Below are 15003 nucleotides of genomic sequence, written 5' to 3'. Positions count from 1 at the left end.
AATGTAAAATAATAAAATCTTATCATTAAAAGGTAGCTTTTGGTGGCAAATGACATGCAAGTTATCTTGTTTAGTTTCTTATCAAAATATGTATAATTAAAATGTCTAGAGAGCCTTGCATAATTATCTTATTGCTATCTTTATTTTTGCATCCATTTCTATATATATTACACCATTAAACTTGCACACATTTGCCGCTAGTGATATAGATTCCACAAACAGATTTATGCGTTTAAAGGCCAAGAACGAAACATTTCCAAGCAACCATTTTTACTTTCTAGAAGTTGATATATGCGTCGAATATGCATATGAAAATTGCTATTAGAATCGATGTCTGAACACTATACTAAAATTCATATCCAAGCAAAATACAATTTGGTGAACAATGTACCAAAATTGAAAAGGGTGTTGAAAATGAAATGAAAAGCCTTTTGATGGGGAAAAGAAAGGGGTATGTTAACTCAATCTTGGGGTGTGGCCCCGTTTGTTGAGTCCATAGGCTCAGCTTCAGCTGACTCATCTGCTTTGTCCCCTTTCTTACCTATACAAACAACCAAGCATTGTTTGTGAGCCCAATTGACACCACAAGGAACATTGAAACTTAACATATGCAGATCATGCAGCTCTATGAAACAGAATAACATGATGCTACACAAAAATTCATAATAAAACAGCAACTTGGTATTCCAGTTTACCTTTTTTCTTCTTTCCACCACCCTTCTTCTTTGTCTTTGTACCCAAGGCAAGCCAGGCCTTAATATCAGGATCATCTATAGTTTTTGTGGGCTGTAACTCTTGGAGAGGATGAGATGTGATTCGATCAGATCCATTTGGCATTAGCAAGACAGTGAATTTGATGTGTGCAACAAAATCACCTGAAAAAACAAATGTTAATGCATACAGAAAGGCTCACATAAATCCAACACCAACCCGGGGGGGGGGGGTTCTAAATCAGGCTACTAGCCAAAATATTTTACCAGGCTTTTCATGCAGAACAGGATATGGCTGCAAGAGCTCATGGTTGACACATTCCACTAAACCGAGACGAGCTCTTTTCTCTTCCAAAGCCCTATTATAAAAGAAAAAGGAACAACATTCAGAGAAGAATGAAAAGATATTGAAATAGAACACCAGCTAGACGGTATTAAAAACATGGAAGTCATCTAGTCACCTTGCAGAGAATGGCATGATTGGAAACTTTTGGCCTATTTCACTGAAAATGAACCTAGATGCTTTCATCTTCAAGTGATAATTCTTGTCAACAGCCCTTTTATAAATAGTAGTCTGCTTCTCATCCAACAGCTTAGGCTGCAAGAAAGTAAAAACTTACTCTTGATAATTCATAAGCTGTATCATAGTAGATAATATACTAGTATAACTAACCTACCTTGCCATCCCCTGTGCTGGTTACTATATCAATAGCATAGATTTCATTTTCCTCAAATTCTGCCTCATCAACCCTTGTGTCCGGATTAGACAAACTAAGCACAACTTTATTCCCGTCAATAACAAACTGCTTCATTTGGTGGCTAAGAACACCCTCAACAATTTTACAATCATAGGCAGCAGCAACCTTTTGAATTGCATCAGTTACATCCTTGTTCTGTGGAAAAAAGAAAAATTGATGAAAAACAATTAGTACCCACTGCTAAAAATAGGGTCATTTATATTATACATATGCACAAATTTTAATACTGTGCTGGCTAAAATAGACAAACATGCTGACAATACATAATTCAGCATAATCATAAAATAATTTCCAGCTTATTTTAATTTAGGCAACAGGGAAAGGAGGGAACCAATATACCATTAATTACCTCGGCAAAGTTGCCATTACTAAAGGTTTACAAATGCTAGTGTATTCAATCCGACATGAAAAATAATAAAATATTACTTCAATCAAACTAATGGTTCATCTTTTCTTCATACAAAGAGATCAATGGTTTAAACATAGTACTATTTCGGCTATTAGACAAGTGTACCAACTATATAAATCAGCACAACCATGAAGCTAATCAGCCATGTTTGGTTTCGGCAACAGGGAAAAGAGGGAACCAATGTGGTACTGATCACCTCGGCAAAGTTGCCAATAGCCCAATATTATAGCTTTGTCGTGTACTACAAGCATCAGTCCAGATATGCATTGACAAAGCTAACAAGATTTGCAAATTACTCCAACACTAATGTGCAAATTAAGGGATTACAGACAGATGATAGATAAAAATGAAACAGAGGATGAATGATTCTCCATCAGTGTAACTATGACAAAAACAGGCATCATAGGATAGGAGTTTATCCATAGCCTATGAAATCTTCATCATATAGAGATCAGCTCATCAAATTTATAATATAATATTACAAATCAAAGTTTTAAAAGAATGAGAGAATATGGAAGAAAACCTCATACATCCAATTAAGATTTTTACAATGATTTCATCATAAGAAAAAGACAACTCAAGTATTTGATGACAGTGGATGATCACGTTCATCATGCAGGTAAAATAATAAAGGGTGGAACAGAGGAAGAACAATTCTCCATCAGTGTAACTATGACAGAAAAAGGCATCATTGGAGTGTATCCATAGCCGACAATGTCTTCATCATATAGAGATCAGCTAATCAAATTACAATATATTACAAACCAAATTAAGAGAAAGTGGAAAACTGGAAAGAAACAAGATATATCCAGCTGATTGTATTTTAATAATTTCAATCGGAACCAAAAACAAGTCAAGTTTTCTACAAAAGAAAATTCATGATAGCTTTGATAATGCTATCATGAATGATGTGCTTAACTGGCACAACAGGACAAGAAAAACCATAAATGACCTCTATCAGTGTAACTATGACAATAAGCTTCATCGGAGTTTATCCGTGGCTCAAAACAGTTTTCATCCTTTAGAGATCAAAATCCACAAGGCACTAAGGCAAAACATTCCTTCAGACAATACATATAAAGCAACCTAATTTCTCTCCAATATTTCTAGGCTAAATTGCTTATAAAGACTTGTTATATAATAGCAAATATGTACAACCTTAAACCCATCCACTAAAGATAAGGTTAAGAAAATAGACACGTAATAAAATCCAAATCAATTAACGTTATAAAAACACACAGATAAAGACAAAAAGAAATTCTTACAATTGATTACCTTCTTTCCTGGCCTTACAAGCCTCAAGGCCACCTCAGCAGCAGTGTTTGCAGCAGCAATGACATCAGCTGCCCTTCCTGTAACAGGACCTTCCTGAAGAACATGGGTGTGAGCCACGGCAGCAATGAAACCATCTATATGACAAGCCATATCACTGTAACCACGAAAAGAAACTACCATCAACCTTTCAGCAATAGCTAAAAACACCAAGACCATTCTACCATCACTTATCATAAAATTATGCTCTGAAAATCTTACATTTTCAATATATCACCTTCTTCCAACACTGTCTCATCACTGGCTAGTGGAGAGAAATGGCAGACTGTGTTGTTCACAGATATGCATGTTGGAAAAGCAACACCCCTCTCAATCTTCCTCTTCACATTCTTGTACACATTACCAGTTTGCCTTTACACACAAATAAAAATACCCTGTAAGCATCTAAACACACGCACACACAGAGTAGCCAATTGCATATATATATAAAAAAGATATCACAAACAATGTTCCTTCCATTGAAATGTAAACTTATTTACAGGATTATATAAACTTACTCTCTAATATAAGAATCCCCCTTTTCACAAATGTCCACAATTTTTGCCTTCGGTTTACATTCTGAAATGACCAACTTCAAGGCCTCTGTAAAATCATTAAAAAAAAACACACACAATTTGAATTCTTACTCACAAATGAAACTGTAAATAAACAAAAAAGAACAATGAACTTCAAATAGATTCCATTAAAACATTGTATCCAACATATGAAATGATAAAAGCCCCAAAAGAGAAATTGAGATTACAAAGAGATTAAGAGAGTGAGAAACACACTGTTAACGATCTCAGCTGCAGTCTTATATTTGGTGACAACTTCAGGAGAAGAGAGATCCAACTCCTTCTCCTCCCTTTCATCATCCGACATGGTAGCTCGACTCTTAAGTCCCTGTCACTTCTGAAAATCCCCAAGTTGAAATAATTAAAAAATGAAAAAAAAAGTAAAAATCAAATCTTTATCCAATTGGGTAGTGCAAGGAAATTAATAACAGAGAAGCAAGGAAGACCCAGATGAAAAGTTGTGAAATTGAAGGTTTTTGTAGAATCACTCACAGTGAAGAGGTTGGATTTGGTTGAAGGGTATGAAGAAGAGAAAGGGTTTTAGAAATGAAATGAAGAAAGAGTGTAGACCCAATAGGTGGCTCGGTGCAATTAGGGTTACAGCCACAGAGATAGGCTTTGGCTTATATAGGATTTTTCATTTTCGTTGCAAAAATACAAACTTGGCCGTAGGGTTTTTCTTTCTGCTCTCTCTCTTCCACTTTTATTTTATTTATTTTATTTATATTGCTGTACATTGCCCTTTAGGCACCTTTTTTTATTATATATATAATAATAACTAGTATTTCTAGTTTTATTTATTTAATTATATTGCTTTACAAATATAACTAGTATTGCTGTACATTATCACAGGAGAGATAATCTTTTATTTTAATTCATTTATAAAATTACTCTTCAGAGCATTGAAAGCCAACAGATATAATATAATTGACCAAATATATTATTAACAATAAATTTTTTGAATAAATAAAAAAAATATTGTGACACTATAGTAATAAGAGTCTTATATTATTTTTATCTTTAGACTATTTTCATATATGCATTTTATAAATTTCATCAACTGGATTCTATTATTACACTAAAAAATCCCACTAAAGCTTCTCCAATGCATTCTTTTTGCAAATTTTGTTCTCATAATCCTTAGTTTTAAAATATAATTACTTTAATATATTATTAATATAAATATTTTTACATTATTAACTAATTAATGATGATCATAAATATGACTTTAAAAGTAATTAATATAAAAACTAATAAATTTTAATAACGTAATAATTTATAATTAATTGAGAATATGTTTTAAGTAAAATTTTTAAAATATTGATAGATATATAGTAAGTTGAAGACAAATAAAATAAATATTGACATTTTAAGTTTGTAACCTATATGTAAACAGTTAAAAGAAAGGCATGTAATAAGAATCGTACAAATAATTGTACTAATAAAGTAAGTTATGAAATCAAAGGGCTTGCTTTCTTTAATATTACCTATTTGTTTTTTTATATTTCTGAACGCAAAATATTGATATTGAACCCTTTTAATATATACAGCTCTAAACAATGTTAAAAAAAAAAAAGATAAAAGAAATCATTTTGATCTTTAATAAAAACAAATTTTTTATTTATTTCATTAGTATTCGAACAAGATAAAAAAAAAAATATTGACTAAAAATATTTTATTTTATTTTTGCATTGGTTAAAAATAAATAAATAGTTTAGAACATGCATATCTTTTAATGAAAGAAATTATATTGTTAATAATCTTCTATATTGATTTATGTATTCGGTAGTATTTCTTTCTCCTCTTATTATTAATATATGTATTGTAGAATAAATAGCATTCCGATTTACATTAGCCTATTTGTTTTTGAAACTCATGAAAAAGAAGTTAAGTTATAAACTTTAAAAACATGATTAAATACGTTCTTGATATCAAAACACACAAATACAAACTACATAGTACATTCTAAAATAAAACAAAGCAATAGATTTTTAAAGGCGTCTAATTATATCAATTGTGAGTCCAGATTTATTTGCTGCAAGAATTTATTATAATTTGAAAGTAGTTAATGCAAAACCAATTTTGAAAAGCGAAAATTTGAATTCAGCTAATTATAAACCTCAATGGTTAATTTGGTGGAGGACAACCCATTAAAAAATGAGTCTTACTAACTATTTTTAAAGATATTGGTTAAGAATTCATTAAATTATTTATTTTATTAAAAATCCCAGTAAAAATGTTTTAAGAGTTTGTTTATTTTTTATTGTTTAATTAGTGTCCTTATGATATTTAGAATTTGTGTGTTAGAGTATAAACAGACGTGCAGTTACATATTCAGACAATAATCATGACAATAAATTGGAGATAAGATTTAAAAAAAGTACTGCTAATTATTTAAACATAAAAAAAAAAAAAATCACAAATGGAGGTTAGCTTTCAAAAAATTTATCTTCATTTTTCTATCAACTTTAATTACCTATGATAATGATTAGACTCGTCTTTAGGAAATGTTTAACGGTGGAACAAAATTAACTGTATTTATCACTATTTTTTGACTGGAATACACTTTGCATTCTTATTTCTATTTAGAATCCAAACTCAAATTAAAATAAAGCAAATCATGCATTAAGGATACAAAACATAGCACAATTGAGAAACTCTAACACACTGTGTGAACAGAGTTTGGCATGAACACAGCTTTCTCTCTAGAGAGGCAATAACCCTGAGGTTCTTTTAGGACCAGCATATTCAAAGCCATAACTGAAGCAACACTTAAGCATGGTACAAATTATGACTGTAAGAAAGCTTCTGTTATAAATCTGAATTACTGTTCCAATGATCACCAAGAAGGAGTAAATGGCAATTTTCAAAACCAGAAACATCATTAGCTTGTCATGTTTCTTGAGCAAAGACCTTCCTATCATAGCCTGGCAAATAACCTTAACAAATTCTCAACCTTGCTGTTTGCCTTGATTGTATTAATGAAATCTGACATAGGATTCCTATAGGTTAACCACTAGGTCCGTAATCACATTCATTAAGGAGGAAAAATGTAACACATAGTACAATTATAGTACAGCTTTACAAGCTAATTAATGCTGAATCTTATACAAAACCCAGATATTATTAAAAGGTGAAGCATGTAAAATTGAATCAAGGGTAACTAAAAGCAGCTTCAAACAATAAAGAAAAAATAAAAAACAAAACTTATTTATTAACTTGATAACTTTCTGAGCTGAGAAGGAATGGTTTTGGTTGAGGGAATGAGGGTGGTTCGTTGATGAAGCCATGATGAGGTATCTATAAATCTGAGCAGCCCTTAGTTTGTTCTATTTTCTACTTGATTTCAAAGTGAAGTGAAGTACGTACTAAACGATTCCGTTTTATACGTATTTTATTCCTCTCATGCACACAGAGAGAGAGAGAAGGAAAAATAATAGGCCATTGTTATGTATGTTTCTTTTCTTCGAAAATGATTAACATAGTCCACAGTTTGCTATCGAATATATAAAAATTTGAACTAAAGATTTGATGACCATGTTTCTAATTTAGTATATATTTTGAAAAAATGATTAAATAAAGGCTTGCTAGTGAGTGTCTTTAAGATAATGATTAAGAAATTAGAAAACGAAAGAAATTTAATATGATGTTGTAAATTTATTAAAAACTATAATAAAAATATATTAATAATATTTTGGTAAAAACTATTTTAAATATTTTAACTGATATTTTTATGATACTGAATAATTTTGTCTTAAATAAAAAGGTGTGGTCTTGCAGTGTACAAATTTATCTTATGGCAAAACCTTTACAACGCTGTCTTAGAACAGGAATAAAGTTTGGATTAAAAACCATTATAGGAAACCTTACAATCTCTTGCAGCAATTATAAAATAAAAAAAAAAAAGTACTTCTCTTAATATAATAGTCTGCGAGTTTTCAAACTTAATTTCTAAATATCCTCAAAATCATACTTCCTTTTTCAAATTTTGCGATTGTTAATTGTTCATTATTCAAAAGAAGACGTAAAATGGTAGTATATTAGTTACTTTATTGTGGCTAATCTTAAACGTAGCATTTATAAACTTGACTTGGCATTATTTAATAGGTAGAATGAGAGGGAAAGAGTCAAAGCAAGATAGAGATAGGGAGATTCTAATATTAATGTGATTAATAGGGTAAACATCAAGGTAATTAAAGCCTAAACCTTCAATCTAATATACAATTTTATGAGATAACACTTTTCTGTTGAAGGGGCCAGAATCTAGTGAGCAAGTGTTAATAACCATTGGTGTCAAATTAATTGCTACTTTAAAAGAAAATTTGGAAAAGAAAAATTTATTGAAACCTAATAACATCCAAACTTTGATGGCTGCAAACTGTATAGAAGCAAATAATTTAAGTGACTTAAAATTGGTAACATTATATCTGAATTGCCACATTCACCTCTACGCATGTGACTTTATGGATAGAGCCCATCTATTATCAAAGAAGAGATCGTTTTGTATGTTTGATCCATGTTTTGTGTTCTTGTGCATCTTTCTATATAAAATATATACAATTCATATTACTATCATTGTCACGCATGAGCAGCAAATTAAATTGAGTTAGTTTTAATTTTTAAAATGTGTCTTGCATTAATTAACTGTATGCTTGGAAAATTTGAAAAGTAGACTATAAAAATTTTATGATTCGTGTATTTATTTTTATACAAAGTTTTATTACAATCAATTAAAAGATTTAAACAAAGATAAATTTAATTCAAACTTGATTTTAATTAAAATTCATTTTGTAAAATTGAGATTTTTTAAAATTAAGTTTATAAATTAATAAATGTGTTTGGTTTGAAATTTTCCTTTCCAAAATAAATTCTACCCTAAGAAAACTTGATTTTGAGATGAATGAACAATTTTAACTTTTAAAGTGAATATTTAAATTGATTCTCGTATGACCCGTCAAATCCAAACTTTTTAACTTATATTATCCATGCAAGATCAATAATCCTTTTAAATTCACTTTTAAAATATATTCTAGCTAAGCATAAATTATTTTTTAACATTGTTTTACAATCAATTTTCTTTTTTAAATGTTTTTTAACCAAAAATCAAACCAAACAAAACCTTAATATTGGTTAGCTAAAATTCTAAAGCGCGCTCTCTCTCTCTCTCTGGTTTAACTAAGTAGGATGGTGGGGCAAAGTCGTTGGTATGAAAAAGTAGTATAAGACTCAAACTAGTTTGTCCACTTGATTCCCTCAAATGAACCAAAGTACTAAACGTTTAATACGCTTTTACTTTACCTTACTGTTACAGAGAGAGAGAGGAAAGAGATCAGTAGATCATCGTTAATTGATCTCTTTCTATTCACCATCACTCATCAATCTTTGAAAATATTTACTGTTTTACCTGGAACTGTTTTTTCATTTTGAAAATTATTTGTAAGAAATCTAGTAATATATTACAACAATACAAAATATAGTTTAATTATTGTTAAAATATGTTATTATTTCTATTATAATTTGTAGTAACTTTTCATTATATATATAAACTACTGATATATTTTTATGATACAGATAATAGTTATTCATTCTAAGTTTTCTTCTTACTCAATTCTTTGTTGTTCTTTCCTTGAATGGTGCCACGATCGATCCAGCTATGGCAGATATAGCTTCCATTGCTTCCTCCACTCCGATCCAAACTTTTTCCAATATAGTCTCAATTAAATTGAGTTCTCTTTAATCAGCCAATATTCGTTTCCTCTTCTTTGGAGACAGTGTAAAGATATATCATACTATGAATTGACCATGGAGAGGTTAAAGTCTCCTCATTAATATTGCTAATTTTAAATTTTTTAGGTCTAACGACTTTCATGCTCTTTTATTAAAAAGTTTATGATAAACTTAGATAAAATTTTAATATTGATATCCTTTAGTTTAAATTCTGATTTTGCTAATATTATTTCATCACTATATTAAAATTGTTCTGTATCAATTCAGTTTAACTTCTAGGTAAAAGATTAATAAAGACAAATCTTTTTTTGTTCTTTTCTAAGAATATTAATAGTGCTCTTATGAATTCTATTAGTGGTACTTTGAGCATAAAATTTATTTAGCACTTTTAGAATTTATTTAGGAATTTCTATTAAGCAACATAATCAATCTAAGAAAAAAATTACTTTCATTGTTCATAAGATTAAGAAAAATTGTCTTTTAAAAAAATAAATTATATCTTTAACAAATAAGATTACTTTTGCTAAGTTTGTATTATAAGTATTTTTAATTATGTAATATAAACTCAATTAATTCTTATTTTTATTTGTAATGAAATCATTAGTATATACAAGAATTTTAATTTTAGTTTGGGTCTTATTGATTGGTTGTTTTGTGATTTAATTAAGCAGAAAAGGAATAACTTTCTTAGTAGGAATATTTTGTTTGATATCATTACTTAGCATTTATGAAAAGATCAAAATTCTTTTATTTTTGAAGAATCTTTTGTTCAACCTAAAATTCTGGTTTACAAAATTCTTATTTATGCTAATTATATAATTTTTAATTCAAGGGATGTTTCAGTGCTCTTCCTAAGCTTGTTAGGAAGCCGATTTTGGTTAGATGGACTTCTCGTAATTATTGCCAATTCAAGTTGAATGTTGATAGTTTCTACTCTCTTCTTGTTTAGCTACTTCAAAGCTAATTCTACAAATTATATGAACTAACTCTAAGAATACTCTTAATTTGGTTTTGAATATTCAAAATAATCTTCATCCATTTTTCATTTTGTAATCCATTTAGTATTTGAGATTTGTCTATTTGTAGGATAACAAATTAATATGCTAATAAACTTTCTAGAATAAGTTTTCATGATCTTATGCTTTATGCCTATTTAGATCAAGTTTCTATTTCTTTGTATCATTATTTGAAATTAGATGCTCTTGACATTTGTATTCAAGTCTTTGAATTAATTTTCTTATGTGTTTTTGGAATTTTTAGTTTCATTTAATAAAAAATATTTGATGTTACAGTGTCAAATTTTTATCATTTTTTTCTACTTGTCGAGTTATATATATGTGTATGCATGTAAAGTGTATATTAAATTTATTTTATTTATTTTTAATTTAAAGTTTAAAATCAATACTTTAAATAAGTTAGATTGAAAGAAAAAGACAAACCCTATAAATTTATTTATGATTATATTATTACGTATACACATTAAATTACTTTTTATTTTTTATCTTTCTCGCAATAATTTATGGTTATAAAATAATAAACTTTAATCGCTTATTTTTAAAAATAAACCACATAAATTTATGATTCATTTATTCAATTACAATTAAAATATTTTTGTATGCTTGTTGGTATTTCAAAGTTAAAACTTAAATAATAAGCCACTTAATTTTTGTTTAAAGTTACTTGAATAAAAATACTTATATTTATTCAATCCTAGTTTCATAATAAAAACATTGTATTTTGACGTAGTAAGCAAGCTTCCTTTTTCTTATTGGATATTGTATGGAGTTTTGTGAAATAACTTTGTTTCATTACATTTGTCCAAAGCCGTGAATACATGCATTGCTATTCTAATGTTGCATGTACACGAAGATCATTTTCATAAAGCTAACATGAATAGGAATTGAAATAGGTTAGACTTTATATAAATAAATTTAACTTATTTAATAATTTTAAATTTAGTCTATTATATGTTATAGATTTTTTATTAAGTCTAATATAACTACTTAAAAGTTTGATTTATCCTATTAGTCTTTTTAATAACTTATTTTATATTAAAATATTTAATAGATTATTAAACTATCTAAATAAATATATTTTTAAAAGTCATAAAATTTATATCTAAATAAATTATTAAAAAATAATATAATATAAACAAGTGCGTAAAATTGTAGATAAATATGAATGACATGAAATGAAACAAATTAGTGATAAACATAATCGAGATAACACAATATAAATTTATGTTATGCTAATAAGATATACAAAAAATTCTAGCAAGTAGAGCTTTATCTATATATGTAATTGAAACATTCTTCAACTCTAATAAAAAAATTAAAAATTTTAATTAAAAATTTTATTATTTTAAAATTTAATTAATTTAATATATTATATTATAATTTCTATATAAAATCATTTAATATATTATTATAAATTTTATAAATTTAAAATCAATTATTTTAATAGACTTAATAGATTTTTTTTAAACACAAACTTAACCTATTTAATTAATTAAATATTTTAAAAAATTTAAATTAAGTCTGTTAATTAAATAAATTAAGTTTTAAATAAGTTAAGCAGTAAGATGGCCTGACCGATTTCTTTTTTTAAATATAAAAAATAAATAAACTAATATAGAAAAATATATAAAAAAGAAAAATCATTTTAAGGCATCGTAGCCTAAAAAGTAATTTCTGAGCAATTTCAAAAATATTTTACTAATTACAAATATATTCCACTAATATACTGCACCTATAATTTTAAACTCGATGTTATATATTATTCAAAATATTAATTACGCGTCCAAGTTTAAAGGTTTTAATTTTTTGCATCTTTTTCTAATTTTTTCGTCAATAAAACCTTGAGGACTTTCATTCAGAATACTTCCTAGTCAAAGTAGCATTGACACATAACCTCTTGTTGAAGTAAAAGAAGCCTTTGTGATCGACAAAAGAGTTTCAACTTCCGAAGCTTAAAAACAGACGGATTATACTTGAGAGAGAAATGTGATTATGAGGTAGACAAGGGAAAAGTTAACCATATGCACATAACCTCGTACACCAAATAGTGCCACTTATTCTAAAGGAACAACGCAATGAATTTCGAAGGTAACCAAATATGATCCCAGATTTATTTATCTTAGGATGTCAGTGGTATATCAAAATTAACCCTTTTGTCTTCAAATTCTTACCATAACAATAAAAGGGACAGAAAAAGGAATATTTTTGGCATTGTTAACTCCACGAATCATAGAAAAAAGAGATGTAAGAAAAGAAAACTCCAGAGAGAACTAAAAAGGAGGCAGATTCTTGATGAACCAAGATTCCAAACTCACATTAAAACAAATATAAGCATAACCACCACAAAGCGAAGAAGAACTAAGAACCCTGACAGTGTGAAAGGAATCTAGCAGGGATGCTGTGCATTCTCTAGAGAGGCAGCAACCTTAGCCACAAGTGATGCGACCCTTAATCCAATTCTTTATCCTCTGAAAAACAGCATAATCATGTGCAACCAATGTGAACATTCCAACCTGTAGTGCCAAATTGATCCAAGCAATGGTGGTTGAGATGAAGCTCAAAGCCAGAACTGAAGCTGCACTTCCCAGCACAAGCATGGCGCATGTTATGCTTAGAAGAAATTTTGTGTCATGTGTCAGAAACATTTTCCCAATGATGGCTAAGAAGGAGTGTAGAACCATGGTCAAAACCAGAAACATCATGAACAAGGACTTTCCTGTATCAGTGTTTGTTGCTGCATTGAAGGCTATCAACAGTGTTGTCAATTTGTCAAGGATCTCTATATTATTTGCTTGAATAGATTTACTAATTGGTCATGGTTCCTGATCATACCCATTACGGAAAAAAAAAGTTAGACTTGCATAATATCATTATCATGTAGTATTGATAGCAACACGTGTCAAATAAAAGGGAAAAAAAAAAAAAAAAGAGGGTGTAAGAGTGATGCACGCAAAAGGTGATGAATGATAAGCAGAAGCACCTTCAAACAAGGTTTTTATGGATATATAGAGTAGTTATAGCTGCACTATAAGTTTATTACTAACCTCATTGAAGTGAAATGCATTGAATTGATCGTGGGCAAATTTCAGCTTAATGTGTTTGATGGAATTGTCATTATGTATTTCCATATCTAATGATGAAAATTATGATAAAATATTATATGAAAAAGTATGGTCATGCTGTGTAAAAGTTAATCTTACCACCGTAAGAAATCTAAGAAACAGCAAACAAAAAAGAATAACTTCCCACAATATAATAATTAATTTTAAGCTTAAACATATTTCCCGGTACTGTATTAGAAGCATTAGTTTCTTCATATTCATATTTTCCCCAAACTTTCAAAAGAAGACGTAAACCATAGCATATCTTAGGACCGTGAATGAACGATCCCACATCTGTAATAATAATTGAATATGATGATTTAAAATATTTTTCTTAATTACATTTTTGTCTTCATACTTACATAAATGTTCAATTTTAATCTCTCAATTTTTAATTGCGCTATTTTAAAGAATTACCCACCTTGAACCTCTTTTTAAAGAATTGTAAATCCATGCCCTTCTCTTTCTCTTGGCTGTTCCCGATATCAACCTTCTTATTCTTCTCTTTTTTGTTATCCTAATCCCTATCATCTTCCAACGACGATGATAACCCCTTTTCCTAGTGCAAGAACAAACCACCTCAGATTTTGTCATTGACAATGAGATTAGAGTCCTGAGTGAAGGGTTCGAACAGGAGAAAGTTGACATTTTTGGCAAGGTAGAGACATGAAAGGAGTGTCCAGAGAGAGGGATCTCGATTGATGAAGGGAGTGACATGAGCAAAATTGTTTTGGCAATGGTGCAAAAAGAGAGGATAATAAGATAAAGGAAGAGGAATGTGATGAGGTTGGAAGACAAGGAAGATGTTTTTGAAAAAAAAAACAAAAAAACATCTAACGGAGATCAAAATTGAACAAAGGTTTAATCATCTCTTTCGTTCAGCTACACACATGCTTTTTGAAAAAAACAAAAAGGAGATCAAAATTGAACAAACATGAGAGTTAAAAGAACAAAGGTGCAATTATATTTGTCAAGTAGGATCATCACAATATAATTTAATAAACACTGTTAATGATTAAATAAATATTTAACGGAATCATCATAATTAAATAAAATTTAAAAATTATGTAATTAAAAATTGAAAGATTAAAATCGAACATATAGGTAAATATTGATAAAAGAAAATTTTAATCAAAATTTTTAAATAATTAAATAAATATTAAAATAGTTTATTAACCAATAAAAACAAGTAAATTCCCCTGTAACATCTCCTCTGTCATATTCTTTGTGTTTAGTAAAATCCTTTGAATTATTATGTGGTAGTGAATGCATATATTTGAGCAGCTTCTTGCTATCATCACAGATTTTGCATTTGCTGCAATCACATTTACTTCCTTCATTCTTAAATCGCTTAAATATGTTGATTGTTATCTAATAAATTATAAATCACATAAAA

General features: G+C 28.7%; 1 protein-coding gene across 2 annotated transcripts; it reads right to left on the bottom strand.

The window, feature by feature from the left end:
* Positions 1-249: 249 nt before the first annotated feature.
* LOC113861834 (ERBB-3 BINDING PROTEIN 1) lies at positions 250-4433 on the bottom strand. 2 transcript variants are annotated; one of them, XM_027494896.1, is made up of 10 exons: positions 4256-4433; positions 3980-4100; positions 3707-3791; positions 3411-3560; positions 3153-3306; positions 1388-1603; positions 1172-1308; positions 978-1069; positions 696-875; positions 250-541 (listed from the first exon to the last, which is right to left on the bottom strand). In XM_027494896.1, the coding sequence occupies exons 2-10, from the start codon at positions 4068-4070 to the stop codon at positions 462-464; spliced, it is 1185 nt and encodes a 394-aa protein (XP_027350697.1). In that variant the 5' UTR covers positions 4071-4100; positions 4256-4433; the 3' UTR covers positions 250-461. The 2 variants fall into 2 exon arrangements, with proteins under 2 accessions (XP_027350697.1, XP_027350696.1); XM_027494895.1 differs by having other exon boundaries at positions 3980-4097; positions 4256-4418.
* Positions 4434-15003: the final 10570 nt, after the last annotated feature.

This window comes from Abrus precatorius, unplaced genomic scaffold (genome assembly GCF_003935025.1).
Source record: "Abrus precatorius isolate BTA unplaced genomic scaffold, Abrus_2018 Scaffold3, whole genome shotgun sequence".
Taxonomy (NCBI): Eukaryota; Viridiplantae; Streptophyta; class Magnoliopsida; order Fabales; family Fabaceae; genus Abrus; species Abrus precatorius.
Note: the sequence above shows the minus strand (reverse complement) of the source record. Positions and strands in the feature narration are given on the sequence as shown.